The following is a 23331-nucleotide window of genomic DNA, read 5'->3' on the forward strand; positions in this document are numbered from 1 at the left end:
AGAGTATTCCATCACACTCCTGATTTGTGCCTTGTGGACACGTTTTGGGGTGTCAGGAGGTGAGTTACTCGCTGCAGGATTCTGAGCCTCTGACCTGCTCTTATAAATAGTGGCTACATGGCTACTCCAGTTCAGTTTCCGGTCAATGGTAAGCCCCTAGGATGTTGATAGTGGGGGATTCAGCGATGGTAATGCCATTGAATGTCATAGGGAGATGGTTAGATTCTCTCATGTTGGAGATGGTCACTGCTTGGAACTTGTGTGGCACGAATGTTACTTGTATCAGCCCAAGCCTGGATATTGTTCAGGTCTTGCTGCATTTCTACACAGAACTGCTTCATATGAGTCTTCACAAATGGTACCGAACATTGCACAATCAGCGAACATCCCCACTTCTGACATTATAATTGAAGGAAGGTCATTGATGAAGCAGCTGAAGATGGTTGGGCCCAGGACACTACCCTGAGGAACTCCTGCAGTGATGTCCTGGAGCTCAGATGATTGATCTTCAACAACCACAACCATCTTCCTTTGTGCTAGGTATGACTCCAACCAGCAGAGAGTTTTCCCCGATTCCCATTGACTTTTGCTCGGCTCCTTGATGCCATTCTTGGTCAAATGCTGCCTTGATGTCAAGGGCATTCACTTTCACCTCACCTCCTGAATTCATCCCTTTTGTCCATGTTTGAGCCAAGGCTGTCATGAGGTCTGAAGCTGAGTGGCCCTGGCAGAACCCAAACTGAGTGTCACTGAGCAGGTTATTGCTAAGCAAGTGCCACTTGATAACACTGTCGATGACACCTTCCATCACTTTGCTGATGATTGAGTAGGCTGATGGGGCTATAATTGGCCGGGTTGGACTTGTCCTGCTTTTTGTGTACAGGACATACTTGGGCAATTTTCCACATTGCCAGGCAAATGTCAGTGCTGTAGCTGTACTGGAACAGCTTGGCTGGGGGTATGGCAAGTTCCGGAGCACAGCTCTTCAGTACTATTGCCGGAATATAGTCAGGGCCTATAGCCTTTGCAGTATCCAGTGCCTTCAGTCGTTTCTTGATATCACGCGGAGTGAGCCGAATTGGGCTGAAGTCTGGCTATGTGATGCTGGGGACTTCAGGAGGAGGCAAAGATGGATCAACAACTCGGCACTTCTGGCTGAAGATTGTTGCAAATGCTTCAGCCTTATCTTTCACACAGGTTTGTGCTGGGCTCCCCCATTACCTCCTCCAGTTAGTTGTTTAATTGTCCACCACCATTCACGGGTGGATGTGGCAGGACTGCAGAGCTTAGATCTGATCTGTTGGTTATGGGATCGCTTAGCTCTATCACATGCTGCCTATGCAGTTTGGCACGCAAGTAGTCCTGTGTTGTAGCTTCACCAAGTTGACACCTCATTTTGAGGCATGCCTGGTGCTGCTCCTGGCATACCCTCCTGCACTCTTCATTGAACCAGGGTTGGTCTCCCCTGGCTGGATGGTAATGGTAGAGTGGGGAATATGCCAGGCCATGAGGTTACAAATTGTGGTGGAGTACAAATTCTGCTGCTGCTGATGGCCCACAGCACCTCATGGATGTCCAGTTTTGAACTGCTAGATCTGTTCGAAATCTAACCCATTTAGGACAGTAGTAGTGCCACACAATACAATGGAGAGTATACTCAATGCGAAGGCAGGACTTCGTCTCCACAAGGATTGTGTGGTGGTCACTCCTACCAATACTGTCATGGACAGATGTATCTGCAACTAAATAATGACAAGAAATTTAGACACACTTGATGCTGCCATTCATTCCGACACTCGGTGGAAACCCTCCCCCCTCTAAATTGAATCATGTCACAGGAGCAGCCTGACTTAATAAATGCCGTTAATGCTACTACATGGCCCCCGATCTTAAAATAAAATGACTCTTAATTCAGGTTCGAAGAGGCAGAACATATTCAATCACTGCAAGCGGTGGATTTTTTCCATACGAGCAATAAAACATCCCCTCAATCCATTTACAGGAGTGAGTTATGTTCTTGATGTTGCAGTTTGTACTGCCTTCTGTACTTGGTGATACATGCCTATTTCACAACACATTAACTAGACAAGAACAAACACTTCCACCTACACGTTCTACAAACATCTTTGATATAGTTGCTCAGACATGTCATTTGTACATTGCAAACCTCCAAACTGCAAAAATCTCACACATGACAAGTGATTTAGTGCAACAAAATTCCAAAAAGGGATTTACTACTCAGTTCATTCTACAATTGTCAAGTTCACAACAAACCAAACTATGTGGAATAGCTCCATGTAGGGGGAGAAACACAAAGTATTGGTCTGGCATGTAATCTAGAAGGGGCATTACAGCTTTCCAAGCACATTATGGAGGATACCGCAGTGCACTACAAAACTATATTCCAGATTTAACCCCATTTTCCATAAACTTAAATAATCTTCAAGAAAAGGAAACATGCTCTCAAAGCTTTTCGTGTTGCACTCAGAGAGACGCAAGAATGCCAAATTTCAAAGAGAGCAACAATTAAGAAATCATCAATTCACAGTGAACCGGTTTTGTACAATCCCTGGTGATATCCCATCAGAGGATAGGTCTACTAATGCTGGGGACGCAGTGTTTTACTGTTGGGTGGAAGTGGCCCTGGGTATCCTCAGAATTGACTCCATTCTCATTGTCTTGGCTTCCGATTACATAGGGCAATAAAATCTGATTACCAACAACTGATAAATCAGTACTCTATGTTGAACATCACTCGGAAGCAGCTGAGGGAAGCAAGGGCACAAAATATACTCTGGATTGGAGAACTCAATGTCCACAAAGAGTTGCTTAGTGGCACATCACTTACTCAAGGATATGCTGCCGGACTAGGCCTATTTGGTGTCAAGGAAACATGAGGTGGTGACCTACTGTCACAGATACATTAGTTTACGACAGGACTAGTAGGTAAGTACAGCACAATCCATGTGAAGACAAGGTCTTCTCTCCATCATGAGCAAATCCTCCATAGGGGGAAGGTGGTGGCGTAATGATAATGCCACTGGACTAGTAATCTAGAGCCCAGACTAACTTTCTGGGGACATGGGTTCGAATCCCACCACGGCAGATGATGAAATTTGAATTCAATTAATAAACCTGGAATTAAAAAGCTAGTCTAATGGCGACCATGAAACCATTGCCGATTGCTGTAAAAACCCATCTGGTTCACTAATGTCCTTAAAGGAAGGAAATCTGCCATCCTTACCTGGTCTGGCCTACATGTGACTTCAGACTTGCATCAACATGGTTGACTCTTAAAATGCCTCTGAAATGGCCTAGCAAGCCACTCAGTTCAAGGGTAATTAGGGATGGACAATAAATATGTCAGCCATGCTAGCAACGCCGCATCCCACAAACGAATAAAAAAAAATTGTATGTGGTATTTCACCATGCTAAACAGGGGGACAGAGATTAAGGAAAGATCTAGCAGCCCAAACCAATGCATTGTTGAGATGCTATGGACCATTAGCCACAGCCCAATTCTATACCACTACAATCTGTAATCTCCTGGCCTGGAACATCCCAAATCCCTCTGCCACCATCAACCCAAGCTCAATGGAGAGTGTAAAAGGGGAGCTTTAGAGGTCCATGTATACAGATCATTAGAGTATTGTCAGGTGCAAAAATAATCAAAAAGGCTAATGGAACATTTTGCCACAGCTATATAAAGCCCTGGCTGGATCACATCATGAGTATTGTGTAGAGTTTTGGACACCACACCTTAGAAAAGATATACTAGCCTTGGAAATACTGCAACACAGAATCAGCAGAATGTTGCCAGGGTTCAGAGGAGTAAGTTATGAAAGATCACATGGATTAGGACTTATTCCCTGGAATTTAGGGGAGATCTGATTGAGGTTTCTAGGATTTGGAAAGGATACTGTAGTTACAGAGAAACTTTTATCGTTGGCGTGAGTCTAGGACAAGGGCGCATAACTTAAAAAGTCAGACCATTCATGACAAGTTAGGAAACACTTTATCACGCAAAAGGTGGTAGAAGTGTGAAACACTCTCCCACGAAAAGCAGATGTCAGTTCAATTAATAATAAGTCTTAGATATATCTTTGCTAGCCACAGATATTAAGTGATATGGAGCCAAAGTGGGTAAATGTGAGTTAGGTTACAGATCAGCCATGATCTCATGAATGGCTGAACAAGCTCACAGGGTTGAATGGCCTACTCCTGTTCTTATGTAGACCAAGTGTAGCACTGGGCATATCTTAGAATGAGATATGAACAAAGTGAAACTACACAGGACAACTTGCAATGCTAAATACCAAAAGCAGCTAATTGCTCTGATCTGCTGCTAATGGAGCCAATGTTCTGTCACTCTACCTTACCCAGTCAAGAATGGTGGAAAACTATCAGATAACAGGAGGAGGCCGCTCAGTATATTCCCATCCTCAACCATGATGCAGCCAACACATGCGCAGAGCACTTTATGACATGAAGCATGGTGAATAAAAACCTGTACAATGAGCTCAATTTAATGTACACAGCAAACTCTCACCTAGTATGGCCACTAATCAATGGAAATCATGCCAACAGGAAAGCGCAATTACAGGTGGCCTTCTGAAAGTCTTTGTTCAAGGTTATGTCAGTTGTTAAATACCTCAAGAGTTTTGATGTCTCTATAACCTGGAAGTACCTGGAACCTTTTAGTGCCCCAGGCACATCACACACTATACAATAATGTGGTATAAATTCTTAACACAAAGGGTACACTAATCAGATGAAGAACAGGTATCTTCCACATATCTTTACCCCTCTTCCCCCACTCCCTCACAAACATTACGAATGCTGGTGATCTTTATTTCAAATCTGTGATTGAGGTAATGCCAGTAATAAAGTCTGATTCATGTCTTTGAATGGATTGCAAACCTTTTCCATAGTAAGTGAGTAATCCACCCGGCCCTCTGAAGTGAATGGTATCGCCAACCTTCAGGTCTTCCAGATATTGAGACATCTTGCCACCTTCTGGGAACTTGGGATGCACCCCTTTAAAATAGATCTGCAGAGAGACAATATCAAACTTTGTGAGCTAGTTTACTCAGGTCCAAGAGAGAGGTTTCTATTATGGAGCCATAAGGGACTAAAATCAGCATCAGCTCCAGCAGAAAAGTAATACAGGCAAGGCTGAATGTTTATTTATCCCAAATGTAAAGCTGGATATCTTTTAACAAGTGTTTAAATTATACAAGTACTGTTGCTTCAGAAATGTTGGAATACAGAATCTAATCATGAATATAGATCTTCCAAACAGGAAGAAGATTAAGCAATGGAGTCAGGATTACAAGTGCTTAACTGGACTAGTATACGCCACACAAAATTTTATGTGCAGCTTTTTGAACAAACTATGCAAGAAATCAGTGTTAAATTAGTTGACACTGCTGAGTTTGATGCAGACCAAATCCTATCATTTACTGATCATCCAGCCATCCCGAATTCGTAATTATAAGTGCTGTGTAGCTCATTAGTTCCTGTCTTTTAACAAATAAATTAACCCAGGTAATTTTACTGTTATGCACAGACAACTGAACTAGAAGAATAAGGTTAACCTGACCGCAACAAACTCCAAACAAAGATTAACACTTTAAATACAGACTTGAGTTCATGAACAGCAGCTGTTTAGGTCACCACATTAGTTATTTCCCCTCTCATCCTTTCTTTTCTCTTTCCCTCCTCCCAAGAGCATTCCTGATCCTACCCCTTTTACCAAATATACTGCAATTCTTTTGGGCCTCCTTATCTCGAGAGACAATGGATACGCGCCTGGAGGTGGTCAGTGGTTTGTGAAGCAGCGCCTGGAGTGGCTATAAAGGCCAATTCTGGAGTGACAGGCTCTTCCACAGGTGCTGCAGAGAAATTTGTTTGTTGGGGCTGTTGCACAGTTGGCTCTCCCCTTGCGCCTCTGTCTTTTTTCCTGCCAACTACTAAGTCTCTTCGACTCGCCACAATTTAGCCCTGTCTTTATGGCTGCCCGCCAGCTCTGGCGAATGCTGGCAACTGACTCCCACGACTTGTGATCAATGTCACACGATTTCATGTCGCGTTTGCAGACGTCTTTATAACGGAGACATGGACGGCCGGTGGGTCTGATACCAGTGGCGAGCTCGCTGTACAATGTGTCTTTGGGGATCCTGCCATCTTCCATGCGGCTCACATGGCCAAGCCATCTCAAGCGCCGCTGACTCAGTAGTGTGTATAAGCTGGGGGTGTTGGCCGCTTCAAGGACTTCTGTGTTGGAGATATAGTCCTGCCACCTGATGCCAAGTATTCTCCGAAGGCAGCGAAGATGGAATGAATTGAGACGTCGCTCTTGGCTGGCATACGTTGTCCAGGTCTCGCTGCCGTAGAGCAAGGTACTGAGGACACAGGCCTGATACACTCGGACTTTTGTGTTCCGTGTCAGTGCGCCATTTTCCCACACTCTCTTGGCCAGTCTGGACATAGCAGTGGAAGCCTTACCCATGCGCTTGTTGATTTCTGCATCTAGAGACAGGTTACTGGTGATAGTTGAGCCTAGGTAGGTGAACTCTTGAACCACTTCCAGAGCGTGGTCGCCAATATTGATGGATGGAGCATTTCTGACATCCTGCCCCATGATGTTCGTTTTCTTGAGGCTGATGGTTAGGCCAAATTCATTGCAGGCAGACGCAAACCTGTCGATGAGACTCTGCAGGCATTCTTCAGTGTGAGATGTTAAAGCAGCATCGTCAGCAAAGAGGAGTTCTCTGATGAGGACTTTCCGTACTTTGGACTTCGCTCTTAGACGGGCAAGGTTGAACAACCTGCCCCCTGATCTTGTGTGGAGGAAAATTCCTTCTTCAGAGGATTTGAACGCATGTGAAAGCAGCAGGGAGAAGAAAATCCCAAAAAGTGTGGGTGCGAGAACACAGCCCTGTTTCACACCACTCAGGATAGGAAAGGGCTCTGATGAGGAGCCACCATGTTGAATTGTGCCTTTCATATTGTCATGGAATGAGGTGATGATACTTAGTAGCTTTGGTGGACATCCGATCTTTTCTAGTAGTCTGAAGAGACCACGTCTGCTGACGAGGTCAAAGGCTTTGGTGAGATCAATGAAAGCAATGTAGAGGGGCATCTGTTGTTCACGGCATTTCTCCTGTATCTGACGAAGGGAGAACAGCATGTCAATAGTCGATCTCTCTGCACGAAAGCCACACTGTGCCTCAGGGTAGACGCGCTCGGCCAGCTTCTGGAGCCTGTTCAGAGCGACTCGAGCAAAGACTTTCCCCACTATGCTGAGCAGGGAGATTCCACGGTAGTTGTTGCAGTCACCTTTGTTTTTATAGAGGGTGATGATGTTGGCATCGCGCATGTCCTGGGGTACTGCTCCCTCGTCCCAGCACAGGCATAGCAGTTCATGTAGTGCTGAGAGTATAGCAGGCTTGGCACTCTTGATTATTTCAGGGGTAATGCTGTCCTTCCCAGGGGCTTTTCCGCTGGCTAGGGAATCAATGGCATCACTGAGTTCCGATTTGGTTGGCTGTATGTCCAGCTCATCCATGACTGGTAGAGGCTGGGCTGCATTGAGGGCAGTCTCAGTGACAGCATTCTCCCTGGAGTACAGTTCTAGGTAGTGCTCAACCCAGCGGTCCATCTGTTTGCGTTGGTCAGTGATTATGTCCCCCGATTTAGATTTGAGGGGGGTGATCTTCTTGATGGTTGGCCCAAGAGCTCTCTTCATGCCATCATACATTCCTCTGATGTTTCCGGTGTCTGAGGCCAGCTGAATATGACTGCATAGGTGTTGCCAGTAGTCGTTTGCGCAACGCCTAGCTGTTCTTTGTGCAGTACTTCTGGCTGCTTTAAGTGCTGCGGATGTTAAATCGCTGGGGGCTTTCTTGTAGTTCAAAAGTGCAACAAACTCCAAACAAAGATTAACACTTTAAATACAGACTTGAGTTCATGAACAGCAGCTGTTTAGGTCACCACATTAGTTATTTCCCCTCTCATCCTTTCTTTTCTCTTTCCCTCCTCCCAAGAGCATTCCTGATCCTACCCCTTTTACCAAATATACTGCAATATTAACTTGCATATGTATGTAAAGAGTGAAAGAGTTAAGGACAAAACATGCACAAAGGAAGAAAGAAGTGTGGAAGGAGCAATTTCTGAACTTTTTTGGCTATTTACCCTTTTGGGTAATGGATGTTGAAATTAAGTTAACTTCAACTCAGATTCATAACATTGTCCGGTGATGCAGATCAAGATTCAACACAAAGAATTAGACCCAGAAGTATTTAACCAGGATGGTATTTATCACATACCACATCAATTTGAGATTTGTTAACACCTCTAACAAGGAGATTGAGCGATTATGCTAGTATGACCATCAGTCTGAGGCCAGTAGGGAGTATAGCCAGGGAACCTCCTACTTTGGAGCAGGGGGAAAGAGAGGGAGAATATCAGTTTGATTGACAGCTCATCTGACCAATCCACAGGAACGGGGAGGTGAGCTCGGTGAGAAGTTAAGCTGTTTTCTTTTTGCCCAGCCAAGAAAGGACATGCACAAATACACACAGATCGCCTGCAAGAACTGCTAAGGAAGTGGAGGGTGCTCTCAAACTTAGAGCTGATCTGTTTTGGGGAGATTACTGGTCAGAAAAGTGTATAGTGTGCTTTATTATTTTCTAATGATTACTGGCATGAGAGGTTACAGTACCCAACTCATACTGTAAAGGGTTTTCATCAATAGTTCCTCTTATGCCAAGTTATCACTTTACAAGAAATTGTGCAACAGAAGTAAACTGTTCTTTATAAGGAACGCAGGGTCTGCTTAGAGAAGAGTCTCAGAATAAGGGGTCAGCCATTTAGTACTGCGATAAGGAGAATTTTTTTCACTCAAAGGGCTGTAGATCTTTGGAATTCTCTACCCCAGAGGACTGAATGCTCAGTGATTGAACATATTCAATACAGAGAAATAATTTTTTGGATGCCAAAGGAATTAAGGATGTGGGGATAGTGCAGGAAGGTGGAATTGAGGTACAAAATCAACTGCATTCGTATTGAATAGCAGCGGAACAGGCTTATGCTCTTACGTTACAAATTTTGGGTCTTGTTTTTTAGTGTAGTAGGCACTTTGAGACAAAAATAAATAAACACAACTTGACATTTTGAAGAGGCTAGCTGTAGATAAATAAGAATGGGTAAGGTGTTGTACCTTATGGTTTTATGGTGAAAAGATTCTTCAATCTGCCTTAACAGGGTTTGCCACTTTCTAGTTTTTAAATTCCACTCTTATGCTCACAGAATACCACATTTAAAAATACATTACATTTTAATCGTGAATAAGGAAATGGGCGTTACCTTGACAACGAGATCCACATAGCCTTTGTCATCGTCACTGCTAACTGGAGTATACGGTCGCACAACAAGGCTTCCATCAATTCTTGCAGAGAGATACACATGTTTTCCTGTATTGAAAGATCCAAGTCAAACATCTAGTGCTAAAACATAAAACTAAGAACAACTGGAGTAATATAACTAACTGTGCTAGCAGATGTCCTGGGGCATTGCATGCAGATTGAGGACGAGATGGGGCTTTGTCTGTCAAGGAAACCTGCTATGCCAAATGAGGAATTTTAATTCATTAGTTGGAAACTTATATTAAACTTTTAATGGAAAAAAAATCCTAGAAAAATACTGACAGCCAAGATGGCCACTGCAATTTGCATCTGAAACACCTTGCACATACCAAAGCATCCAAGAGACAACGCATGTCTGATGAGCCTATACCTAAAACAACGGCTTGCTCCATTGATTGAGCTACCCGAGATTGCTTTCATTAGGATGATGTTCAAAACCATCCTGGAACACTAACACTGAAAGGGCAAACCCCTCCAAGTGTAAATATTGGCATCCTGAGGCACGAGAGATTGTAATTCCTAAACTTGAATCTCGTTAGAAGTTACCAGAGAATACACTAAGGCAGTCAGTCATGTGACTGCCCAACTCTGTGAAAGCTGGGAATTGCCCTTGAACAAAAGGAATAAGCCAGGGACTCAAACTGTGCAGAAGCCAGAAGAGCTCCTCCTCTCCAGAAGGCCTGGTGGGGCAAGCGAAGCCCAGAAGCCAGTTGCTAGATCCAAGACAAAGACACCAGGGGAAGAAAGCCACCTACAAGTCTGCCTCCAAGAAAACTCTGAGCCAGGTGGGCCAGCCACAAAGTACACTTCTACCAGCCAAAGACTCCAAGAACACAATTTCATTTGTAAGACAACAGAATCACCCAACCCCACAGACTGTATATTAATTTTTATTTGTTCTGGACTCTAATCCAACCACAAATCTACTCCTCACTCTATAATCTATGTGTGTGAGAGATTCTCATGAGTGTGCGCGTGTGTGTGTGTGTGTGTAGCATATTTTTTAAAATAATTTTATTGAGATCGGGTTTAGATTGTTAAGTATAATAAACTCAACTCTTGTTTAAACTCAGGAAAACCTGTTCGACTGGTTCTTTTACCATCGCAATAAAAGCAAAAGGTAAAATACTCAGTTGGGTGGTAAGCACATCCACTGTTTAAAAAGGAATAAAACCTGTTGTGGTCAAATAAGTGGAAGGTCAGAGGGGAGCCTGTGACCCCCCTCCTCACCTGGCCGTAACAGTGTCCTATAGGGCCATAAGCACATTTCTTTTTCCAGTCGGATGCATTTCCCACAATGTGTTGAGCAGAAATCAGATCAAGTTGAGCAAGGAGTGTGCATCATCTACACAGAGAAACAAGTACAGAGTTGACTCTAGATAGAGCATTGGAATTGAGTATGAGGGAGGCACAGTTGGAATAGAGACAAATCTGGGCAGGGACAATGTGGGGCACAGTACCCTTAAATCCTATCCATGACTGGCTTTCCATTAATTTGCTGGAAATGAAGTTGCAGGTAATTAAGATTTTTATTTTTAGGCACACACGAAACCTGAAACTTATGAACTGTTGCAACATTTAAAGCACCACTTATCAAAAGCTTTCCTCAATCCAAGCCTGTGTGGGAAGCATCATGGAAGCTGTATCCGTTGTTTTTCCTGCAAGGTGGCTCTACACGAGGGCCTTGTGCAATACGATTGGTCAGCAACAAAAGCAAACAAGGAGAAAAACACAGACCTAACTCATCAAGACAAACAAAACTGATGGTCACTATAGGTGTGAATAATGATACACAGTAGGTGTAAAGACTATAAATAAATAGCATGCACTGGTACAGGTCGCACACTATGCTGATGAACTAACAAGATACTAACACTAATACGAAGATTCCAGTCTCATCTAGACCATCAAGGGAAAGATACTTTGCTCCACAAGGGAGTAAACTTCAGTGTCAGGACAAGTGACCCCAGGTTGTTCTCATGTAGCCTTCAGCCAATAAATCTGCAGTTCAGGGTGGAAGTAACTTACCAATAGGCAAACCAAGAATGTGATCGCTTGAAGGAAGAGCAAAGCGAAACCGCCTGGTGTCATGACTCACAACCTATTCAAAAAGCAAGAACAGTGACAATACTTTCTTATTTTAGCAATTTTTGGAAGACTAAAAGTGTCCTCAAAAAAGTCATACTTACTTCCTTATCTATTAGTCGCAGTGGGTACTTCTCATTGGCATCTTTCAAAGTGATTTTAGATTTCTTTTTTTTGGACAAAACATAGTGTCCCACAACTACTCCAACTGTTGTTACGAAAACAGCGCCAATTGCAAAAAGCACTCCCGAGGTCTGTAACATACAACAACACTTCATGGCAACAGAAAACACCAAGCACAAAGATTCTTAACTGCAGCACATTTACATTCACTTTTAGCATTAAGTAGCTCAGAGTTACTTAACACAGTGACAGAATTAATCATATAATACTTAGAGCTTGTAATTAAGCATATAGAACTAGTAACAACAAAAATCACTCACTTTAAAGTCAATGCTGGTATACACTTAGTTAAAATGACAAAGAGCAAAATCTCATACCAACACTGAAGTCTGAACCAGTACAAAATAAAGGCAAGTTCACATGAACAGAAGTGAATGGCACAGCACAACTTCAAGGAAACTTTGTTTTTGGGGTCGGGGAGAAAGAGGGGGAGCAATTTATGTTTTTTTTTTGCACAGCATTTTATCAAAAAAGAGTTCACCACTAAAAAGCTCACTCAGGCACTAAGCAAACATGGATTCCCAGCTCATCAATGTTTAAAACAGCTACATTTCGTAACTCACTAGAGGATTAGTTTTGATTTAGGTTTATTACCTTACCTGGTAGGGGAATCACAATGCCATAGAAATCATCACCCAGTGAAACTAAAGGTACTGGGCCACAATTTACTCTAACCAGCAAATAAACGGCATCTGTCATCCGTCACACTTGCTCTTGCCAGTTTAATTTCCATGAGCTTTTGTGCAGCAAGTTGCTGTTAGTGGGGAATAAGATGGTTAAAAATAAAGTGAGGGGAACTGCTATTAAAAATGAATTAAACTGTCTGTACAACAATGCAGTGTCTATCATATGTTGTAACGAACTGATTGAATGTCACTGGTCACAACAAAAAGCACTATGCAAATATAAGTAAGCAGTTCAATACCAAAATATTTTCCCTCTAACTCAATTTAACTATAACCAAGCAGACTACAAAGCTCTAGAATAAATCTTTTTTATTTTTTTTATTTAGAGATACAGCACTGAAACAGGCCCTTCGGCCCACCGAATCTGTGCCGACCAAGAACCACCCATTTATACTAACCCTACAGTAATCTCATATTCCCTACCACCTACCTACACTAGGGGCAATTTACAATGGCCAATTTACCCATCACCTGCAAGTCTTTGGCGGTGGGAGGAAACCGCAGCACCCGGCGAAAACCCACGCGGTCACAGGGAGAACTTGCAAACTCCACACAGGCAGTACCCAGAATTGAACCCGGATCCCTGGAGCTGTGAGGCTGCGGCGCTAACCACTGCGCCACTGTGCCGCCCAATCTAACATACATTTTTACAAAAGTAGACCATAAACTTGAACTTCAACATTCTAAAGAATACCACACAACTGAAAAAGCCCAGTGAACACAACAACCAAGTCAATACACCATTAGTGTATTGCCAAAGTGCCAGTAGCAGGCAGTCAAAAATTTGGTGGGCAGATAATTGACCCAAAATGATTAAATGTACAATCAAGAACAATGCAAAAAAAACCCTGCCTTACAGTTTTGCCTATTTAATTTGAGAAGTATACAGAGAAGTCAACTCTCAATGTTATATCATAGAAGTATGAAATTAAAACCTCCAAGGTCAAGTCATTGAATAGTCAGTTTAAAATCTAAGATAGATGACCCCTCAGACTAGAAGCAATTCTAAATTTAAAAATGCTTAGGGTCAGAACACGTAAACAGGATGGGATGGTAAATTGGAATCTTATCACTTCATGCTTGAGTTTATTCAAACTCAAATTAAATAATCTTTTCAATTCAGTCTAAATATTTTCCACTCAGACCTGATTATACTAACATCTTAATTCTTAGAGATGACATTTATTCTCCCTCTTACTTCGAGAAGTTGCTCAGCTACAAACAAGAATAAAATAGAAAATGCTCTTGTACTAAAACGTCCTATTTTGCACCAAACTTGGCTACGGATTAAAAACCTTGTGCCCAGGAATGTCAGGCTGTTGCCAAGGGTCAGTACTAGCAGGCAGTTATTCCCACTGACATTTGAAATAAAACTGACACAACAAAGCAGGCCCTTTACTTTGTCAATGTTTAAACTACTTCGACCTGATGGGAGGAAATGGAAACTTGTTGGCAGCTACAAACATGCTAGGGGATTGATAGATCTAAAGTAAAACTGACATGCTTAATTTTTATTTGTAAATCAGCCATATGATCAATGTAACAGAATACGAGGTAGCACCACATTGAATTGCAAGCAGTATCTAATGAAAAGTGTCCTTGTATGACCTTATTTCCATAATAGTAACTATTAGCTTACAATTCCTTTGTAAGGAGCTGGATCAATTTCCTCCATTTTTTTTCCTAAACCATTTACTTGCTTTCACCACTAGATCCAAATTATGTTTTGTTTCAAACAGTACAAGCATTCTATAACTATTTCGATTTTGTGGCCCATACATGTACATCATGCATTCTCCCTGATTATTATATTTGGTCAAGTCTTGATACAATCTTTCTGTAACTTAGAGTACCAAATGATACCAGTTCATCCTGGGTTCCACCAGGGCCACTCAACTCCAGACCTTATTGCCTTGGCCCAAACATGGGCAAAAGAGCTGAATTCCAGAGGTGGAATCAAGGCAGCATTTGATTGAGTGCGGCATCAAGGAGCCCCAGCAAAATTTAGGTCAACAGGAATCCGGGGAAAACTCTCCGCTGGCTGGAGTCATACCTAGCACAAAGGAAGATGGTTATGGTTGTTGGAGGCCAATCATCTCAGCCCCAGGACACTGCTGCAGGAACATACGAATCAGGAGCAGGAGCCTCGAGCCTGCTCCGCCATTCAATACATTCATGGCTGAACTGATTACTCCACATTCCCACTTACCCCCGAGTTCCTCAGGCCCAACCATCTTCATCTGCTTCAATGATCTTCCCTCCAACATCAGGTCAGAAGTGAGGATGTTCGCTGATGTTTGCACAGTTTCAGTATCATTTACAACTCCTCAGATACTGAAACAGTCCGTGCCCACATGCAGCAAGACCTGGACAACATTCAGGCTTGGGTTGATAAGTGACAATTAATATTTGCACCACACAAATGCCAGGTAATGATCATCTCCAACAAGGGAGAATCTAACCATCTCCCCATTACATTCAATGGTATTACCATCGCTGAATTCTCCACCAACATTCTGGGGGTTGCCATTGAGCAGAAACTCAACTGGACCAGGGATAGAAATACTGTGTCCACAAGATCAGGTCTGAGGTTGAGAATTCTGTGATGAGTAACTCACTTCCTGACTCCCCAAAGCATGTCCACCATCCAGAAGGGAACAGTCAGGAGTGTGATGGAAAACTCTCCACTTGCCTGGATGAGTGCAGCTCCAACACTACTCAAGCAGCTCAACACCATCTAGGACAAAGCAGGCCACTTGATTGGCACCCCATTCATCACCCTAAAAATTCACTCCCTCTACATCATTGCACAATGTCAGCAGCATGCACCATCTACAAGATGCACTGCAACAATTCATCAAGACTCCTTCAAAAGCATTGTCTAGACCTGTGACCTCTACTACCTAGAACAAGGGCAGCAGACGAATGGGAACACCATCACCTGCAAGTTCCCCTCCAAGCCACACACTGTCCTGACTTGGAACTATATTGCCGTTCCTTCACTGTTGTTGGGTCAAAATTCTGGAACTCCCTCCCTAACAGTACTGTGGGTGTACCTACACCACAGGGACTGCAGCAGTCCAAGACGGCAGTTCACCACCACCTTCTCAAGGGCAATTAAGAATGAGCAATAAATGCTGTCCTTGCCAATGATGTTCACATCCCATGAGCAAATAAAACTATTTGAGGGCAGGGAATACAGATTTCAAAGCATCAACATTTTCAAAATCACTTTACAAACAAGACAAGCTCCCAATTATTCATTGGAAAGTTCAAAGTTTTTTTTTTAACCCCAGGCCAATAATTAAATGTTGCAAGACAAATTCCATAGTGCTTACAAGGGCATTATATACTGCCTAATGTCAAAAATATCAAGGACTGCAGGATGAGTCAGACTCACTTGAAGCTGACAACTGGAATGTCTCCCAGCCAACTTGTGCAAAGAACTGTATGAAGATTTGCCAGTTATATCCAAGGTCTTGATCATAAAATTCTGCACCTATGTCACTAACCAGCATTGAACAATTCATAAGAATTGGGCTGGAATCACAGATTCAAGCAATGCAAAATAAACTTGTACTAAACAGCTAAAGTTAGTTTAAGAGCCAATGTTTAAAAAGGTAGCATACCTGGTTACTAGTGAGCAGGACAGAGAATAGCACAGGTGAACAGAAAGTAGTACAAACATAAGGAATAAGGAGAAAACCCCCAAAGGAAAAACTCAAAAGAAAGGCAGTGCAACAATTTCCACCCCATGAGTTACCAACACTGAGAGGAACTAGCCAAATTTCCATCTGGGTAACTACAGTAGTCAGTTAATTACAGTAGTGAACTTTCATCTTGGGGCACTTTCCAAGTTATATGGGTACAGCCCAAATAACTTGCCCCCTTCATTAATTCCCGAGACTCACTTTCTATAGGACTAACGTTCACTATGTTAACTCTCTTTTTAAAATATCTATAGAAACTCTACTGTTCTATTTCTAGCAAGCTTTCTCTCGTACTCTAATTTTTCTCCCCTTGTTAACAATCTTCTGACCTGCCACCCCTCTTTGTGCAATTATATGCTTTTTCTTTAAGTTTGATATTATCTTTAACTTTTTTAGTTAAGCATGGATGGCGGGTCCTCCCCATTGAATGTTTCTTTCTTGTTGGAATGTATCTGTAATGTGTATTCTGAAATATCTCCTTAAATGTCTGCTACTGCATCTCTATTGACCTATCCCTTAACCTACTTTGCCAGCTTTTAGCTAGCTCTGCTTTCATACCCTCAGAATTGTCTTTATTTAAGTTTAAAATAACAACCCTAGATCCACTCTCCTCTCCCTCAAACAGAATATAAAATTAATTATGATCGCTGCTGCCTAGGGGCGACTTCACTACGAATTAATGAATCCTATCTCGTTGCACAATACCAGGTGTAGTATAGCCTGCTCTCTGGTTTGCACCAGAACATGCTGTTCCAACAAACTATCCCCAAAACATTCTATGAACTTATCTAGGCTACCTTTGCCCACCTGATTTTTCCAGTCTATACGTAGATCAAAATCCCCCATTTTTATTCATAGTCATACAGCACAGAAACAGGCCCTTCGGCCTATCGTGTCTGTGCCGGCTATCAAGCACCTAACTATTCTCGTCCCATTTTCTAGCACTTGGCCCGTAGCCTTGTATGCTATGGTGTTTCAAGTGTTCATCTAAATACTTCTTAAATGTTGTGAGGGTTACTGCCTCTACCACCACTTCAGGCAGTGTATTCCAGATTCCAACCACCCTCTGGGTGAAAAGATTTCTCCTCAAATCCCCTCTAAACCTCCTGCCTCTTACCTTAAATCTATGCCCCCTAGTTATTGACCCCTCTGCTAAGGGAAAAAGTCTCTTCCTATCTAACCTATCAATTTTGTATACCTCAATCATGTCCCCCCTCATCCTTCTCTGTTCTAAGGAAACAACCCTAGCCTTTTCAGTCTCTCTTCATAGAAGAAATGCTCCAGCCCAGGCAACATCCTGGTGAATCTCCTCTGCACCCTCTCCAGTGCAATCACATCCTTCCTATAGTGTGACAACCAGAACTGTACACAGTACTCCAGCTGTGGCCTAACTAGCGTTTTATACAGCTCCATCATAAACTCCCTGCTCTTATATTCTATGCCTCGGCTAATAAAGCAAGCACCCCATCTGTCTTCCTAACCACCTTATCTCCCTGTGCTGCTGCCTTCAGTGATTTATGAACAAGTACACCAAGGTCCCTCTGACACTCTACTTCCTAGGGTCCTACCATCCATTGTATATTCCCTTGCCTTGTTAGTCCTCCCAAAATGCATCACCTCACACTTCTCAGGATTAAATTCCATTTGCCACTGCTCCGCCCATCTTACCAGCCCATCTGTATCATCCTGTAATCTAAGGCTTTCCTCCTCACTATTTACGACACCACCAATTTTCGTGTCATCTGCAAACTTACTTATCATACCTCCTCTGTTCATGTTTAAATCATTAATGCACACTACAAACAGCAAGGGTCCCAGCACCAATCCCTGCAGTACACCACTGGCCACAGGCTTCCACTCGCAAAAATAACCCTCGACCATTACTCTCTGTTTCCTGCCACTAAGCCAATGTTGGATCCAATTTGCCTAATTGCCCTGAATCCCATGGGCTCTTACCTTCTTAACTAATCTCCCATGCGGGACCTTACCAAAAGCCTTACTGAAGTCCATGTAGACTACATCAACTGCTTTACCCTCATCTACACATTGTCACCTCCTCGAAAAATTCAATCAAGAAAGACATGATCTCCCCCTGACAAAGCTGACTATCCCTGATTATTCCCTGCCTCTCCAAGTGGAGATTAATCCTATCCCTCATAATATTTTCCAATAGTTTCCCAACCACTGATGTTAGACCCACCAGCCTGTAATTATCTGGCCTGTCCCTGCTACCCTTCTTGAATAATGGCACCACATTCGCTATCCTCCAATCCTCTGGCACCTCTCCTGTGGCTAGAGAGGATCTGAAAATTTGTGCCACTGCCCCTGCTATCACCTCCCTCGCCTCACACAACAGCCTGGGATACATCTCATCTGGGCTTGGGGATTTATCCACTTTTAAGCCCGCTAAAGCATCTAATACGTCCTCCCTTTCAATGTTAATATGTTCAAGTATATCGCAATCCCCCTCCCTGATCTCTACACCTACATCGTCGTTCTCCACAGTGAAAACACATGAAAAGTAATCATTTAAAACCTCACCTATGTCCTCCAGCTCCACACACAGATTGCCACTTTGGTCCCTAATGGGCCCTACTCTTTCCCTGGTTATCCTCTTGCCCTTAATATACTTATAAAATGCCTTAACATTTTCCTTTATATTGACCGCCAATGTTTTTTCATGTCCCCTCTTCGCTCCCCTAATTACTTTTTTTTTTAAGTACCCCCCTACACTTTCTATACTCCTCTAATGCCTCCACTGTTTTCAGCACTCTGAATCTGCCATAAGCCTCCTTTTTTTTTTTCCTGATCCAATCCTCTACATCTCTTGACATCCAGGGTTCCCTGGAATTGTTGGTCCTACCCTTCATCTTAATGTGTACATGTTTGCTCTGAACTCTCACTATTTCCTCTTTGAATGCCTCCCACTGGCCTGTAGACATTCCTGCAAGTAGCTGCTCCCAGTCCACTTTGTCCAGATCCTGTTTTATCGTATTGAAATCAGCCTTCCCCCAATTCAGTATCTTTATTTCTGGCCCGTCTTTGTCCTTTTCCATAACTACCTTAAATCTTACAGAGTTATGGTCACTATCCCCGAAACGCTCTCCCACTGATACTTCTACCACTTGTCCGGCTTCATTCCCTAGGATTGGACCAGTACTGCCCCTTCTCTTGTAAGACCTTCTACGTACTGGCGCAAAAAGCTCTCCTGTATGTATTTTAGGAATTCCGCCCACCTTGAGCCTTTTGCACTCAGACTATCCCAGTTGATATTCGGTCAGTTGAAATCCCATATTACCCTATTGTTTTTACACCTCTGTGATTTGCCTACATATCTGTTCCTCTATCTCTCCGACCGTTTAGAGGCCTGTAGTACACACCCAGCTAAGTGATTGCCCCCCTTTTGTTCTTAGGTTCCTCAAATGAGGGCATATGGTGAGAACTTAAGATATCATCCCTCCTTACTGCAGTAATTGACTCCTTGATCAACAGTGCAATACCACCTCCTCTTTTATCCCCTCCCCTATCACGCCTGAAGATTCTATACACTGGAATATTGAGTTGCCAGTCCTGCCCCTCCCTCAGCCATGTCTCTGTAATAGCAATATCATAATCCCATGCCCTCTATTCATCTGCCTTATTAGTAAGACTCCTTGCATTAAGGTATATGCAATCTAGCCTTGCATTTTTTACTTGTGCCTTAACAGGTCTATATTTGCTCTGCCTTCCAAACTGACTCAGTTTCTCTTCTATATTTGGCTGTGCATCACCCCCTACTGTACCTCCACTCTGTATCCCACCCCCCTGCCAAATTAGTTTAAACCCCACCCCCACCCAAGAGCACCAGCAAACCTCCCAGCAAGGATATTGGTCCCGTTCCGGTCCAGGTGCAACCGGTCCATCTTGTACAGGTCCCACCTTTGCTAGAAACAGACCCAGTGATCCAGGAACCTAAAGGCCTGCCTCCTGCACCATCTCCTCAGCCACGCATTCATCTGCTCTATCCTCCTATTCCTATACTTGCTAGCACGTGGCACAGGGTGTAATCCAGAGATTACAACCTTTGACGTCCTCCTTTTTAATCTGCTACGTAGCTCCTTAAATTCTTGTTGTAGGTCCTCATCCCTCTTTCTACCTATGTCGTTGGTACCAACATGTATCACGACCTCTGGCTGCTCACCCTCCCCCTTCAGAATGTCCTGCCGCCGCTCCGAGACATCCTTGACCCTAGCACCAGGGAGGCAACCTACCATCCTGCAGCCTCGTTTGCGGCCACAGAAACGCCTATCTGCACCCCTTATGATAGGGGATTCTATCACTATAGCTCTTCCACCCCATTTCCTTCCCTGCTGTGCAGCAGAGCCCTCAGTGGTGCCACGAACTTGGCTGTTGCTGCTTTCCCCTGGAAGGTCATCCCCCCCAACAGTATCCAAAGCAGTATATCTGTTTGAGAGGGGGATGGCCACAGGGGACTCCTGCACTACCTGCCTGCGCCGCCTACTACATCTGGTGATCACCCATCCTTTTTCTGCCTGTGCTGCCATTACCTGCGGTGTGATCACCTCACTAAATGTGCTATCCACGATGTCCTCAGCATCGCGGATGCTCCACAGTGAATCTACCCACAGCTCCAGAATGCGGATAGCCAGTAGCTGCAGATGGATACACTTCCTGTACACGTGGTTGTCAGGGACACTGGAAGCATCCCTGATTTCCCACAAAGTGCAGGAGCATATCACTGGGCTGAACTCTCCTATCATGACTTACTCTTAGATTAATTAGTTACTCCCTTAATTAAAAAGATACTAATTACACTAAGAGCCTTGTTCTACCCACTACAATCTAAAGTCCTTAATAAGTTCACTGAATTAAAAAAAAACACTTTTGTAGTAATCACCTTATCACCAGAGGTTTTTTCAACAAAAAAGACTTTCCTCTTATTTTTTTCAGCTATTTAAATTCACTAACAGCTGCTACTCACCCAACCAGTCACCTTGCAGATTTTCGAGTCTCAGCATGCACCGAGAGCGCAGGTCTGCCAGCTGCTCCCGTCTTCAGGTTAGTGTTGCAGCACCTTTCTGACAAGCTCTCATTATTTCTTTCTTTATACCCCGTCCTGTGTGGTTACTGTTATAGGGCCTGTACGCCACCCCATGTGACTTCTTGCCTTTATCATCTCTCATCTCGACCCAAACCGCTTCTACATCCTGGTCTCTTGAACACCAGAGCCACCCTTCCACTTTTTCCTAGCTTCCTAATCCTTCGTAAATGTCACGTACCCTTCAATATTCAGGTCCCAATCTATGTCATCTTGCAGCTATGTCGCTGTAATGGCTATCAAATTGTATTTACTTATTTCTATTTGCGCTAAGTTCATCTGTTTTGTTTCAAATGCTATGTACATTCAGATACCGAGCCTTTAGTTTTGTCACCTCTAGCCTGATCTGATTTTCTTCGATTTGTACTCTCTGCCCATCAGTCTATCATTTCCCATATAATACCTTTTTCTCTTGCTTTGTCTCTATTCTTTGATTTACTACATCTTCCCAAATTTAATCTCCTGCCCCCATTATTTACTTTAAAGCCCTCTCTACTTCCCTAGTTACTCAGCTCGCTAGAACACTGGTCCTAGCACGGTTCAAGTGTAGACCATCCCAACTGTACAGCCCCCACTTCCTCCAGTACTGGTGTCCGTATCCCACAAACCAGAACCTACTTCTAATGCACAGTCTTTGAGCCACACATTCATTTCTCTCTTATTTGCCCTATGCCAATTTGCACACGGCTCAGGTAATAATCCAGACATTATCTTTGATTAGTCAGCATAGCAGTTACTGCCAATGAATTCGAAGTGAGTTTAATAAAAATGGCAGGCAGCCATCGTGTCAGCCCCCCTCCCTAAACATATTTCATTGAAAATTATATTTTAAAAGTGTAAAATGGTTTAAATTGAGCTAAATTGAAAGCAGGGTATCAATTGCCATTAGCTTTTTGCAATAGTGGTGCCAATACTTCAGCAACCTAAGTCAATAAAATATTTTTAGCAATTTACTGTGGCGCGGTATTAAATGCTTGACAGCAAAGCCCAACTGGTCCAAATTATTAACTGCAATATCCTTCCAAAATACCACCAATGTCATTCCTTTAATAGATAAACTAATTTTCAAACCAGTTCAAGAACATACTGCCAAAACATTTTTAGACTGTCATTTTGGCAGCATTCACCAGTATGATCCACTCACTAGTCAAATATTCCACACTATGCATTCCAGGTACATTTGGATAAATGCAAGAAGCAGCCTACCCACCCAGACACAAAGGTTTCTTTTGTTCGCAACATATTAATATTTTCCAGTGCAGTAAGCTCAATTATGAGCAAAAAAAATGCAATGCAAAATAAACATACAATGAACACTAGAACACAAAAATGTAACTTGTTTACATATTCCGTTTGTACACTGTTGTGTTTACTTACTGACACTATTTATGGATAAGCATCCCCTGCAGAAAGATGAGCCACACCCAACCCCCGGCCCGGCCCACTCACCCCCTCCGGCCCGGCCCGGCCCACCAACCCCTCCTCAGCACTCCCCTCCGCGCAGCTCCAGCCACACCCTTCCACAACTAACGTTGGCTGTACTGCTCCACCAGCGCTTGCTGAAAGGAGCCAATTGAGACCCGAATTACAAACCCTTGAGACACAATCTCACTGACCAGCGAATACCCCATGGCCGGACTGAAGAATCCAGGGAGACAGCTCCTCTCAAAACACAACAGCCACCGACTTTCCCTCTCCCAGAAACCCTTGCACCCGCCACGCATGCGCACTCCGAAAGGCAGAAATAAGGTTGCTACGCCACCCAGCGGCCGGGAAGATTCACTGCCGCTCGGAGACAGCGCCGCCCAGCGGCCGGGAAGACTCATTGCTGCTCGGAGGCTCACCCAGAGCAATCAACAGTCAACTACAGACAAAGGTGCTTCACCATGCATGAAACACGCCTATTATTCTATTTGCTGTCGGCCCATTCTGGGTGGGTGAAAAGATGATGGAATCTCAGACGTTAGTTTTTCAACTTTTCTTTGGGACCTGGACACCCCTGGCAAGTTTGAATTTATCGTCCAGCGCCAATTACTGACCAGGTAGTGGTTGGCACCTTTGCCAAAGGTTGGCGGCGGGGGGGGGTTCACTCCAGAACTTAAGTACCAAAATATATCAAGGCTGACACTCCATAGAGATAT

The 23331-nt window shown here is 43.5% G+C and overlaps 1 protein-coding gene across 1 annotated transcript in view; it reads right to left on the minus strand.

Annotated features, from left to right (window-relative positions):
* The window catches only part of LOC137383831 (NADH-cytochrome b5 reductase 3-like), a 35340-nt gene extending 12425 nt beyond the window's left edge, over positions 1-22915 (minus strand). The window contains exons 1-5 of the mRNA XM_068057103.1: positions 22807-22915; positions 11618-11767; positions 11457-11529; positions 9370-9476; positions 4921-5050 (exon numbers count right to left, since the gene is read on the minus strand). Coding sequence (XP_067913204.1) covers positions 4921-5050; positions 9370-9476; positions 11457-11529; positions 11618-11767; positions 22807-22914 — 568 coding nt within the window. The 5' untranslated portion in view covers position 22915. The remainder of the gene's footprint in view (positions 1-4920; positions 5051-9369; positions 9477-11456; positions 11530-11617; positions 11768-22806) is intronic.
* Positions 22916-23331: the final 416 nt, after the last annotated feature.

This window comes from Heterodontus francisci, chromosome 25, assembly GCF_036365525.1.
Source record: "Heterodontus francisci isolate sHetFra1 chromosome 25, sHetFra1.hap1, whole genome shotgun sequence".
NCBI classification, from domain to species: Eukaryota; Metazoa; Chordata; class Chondrichthyes; order Heterodontiformes; family Heterodontidae; genus Heterodontus; species Heterodontus francisci.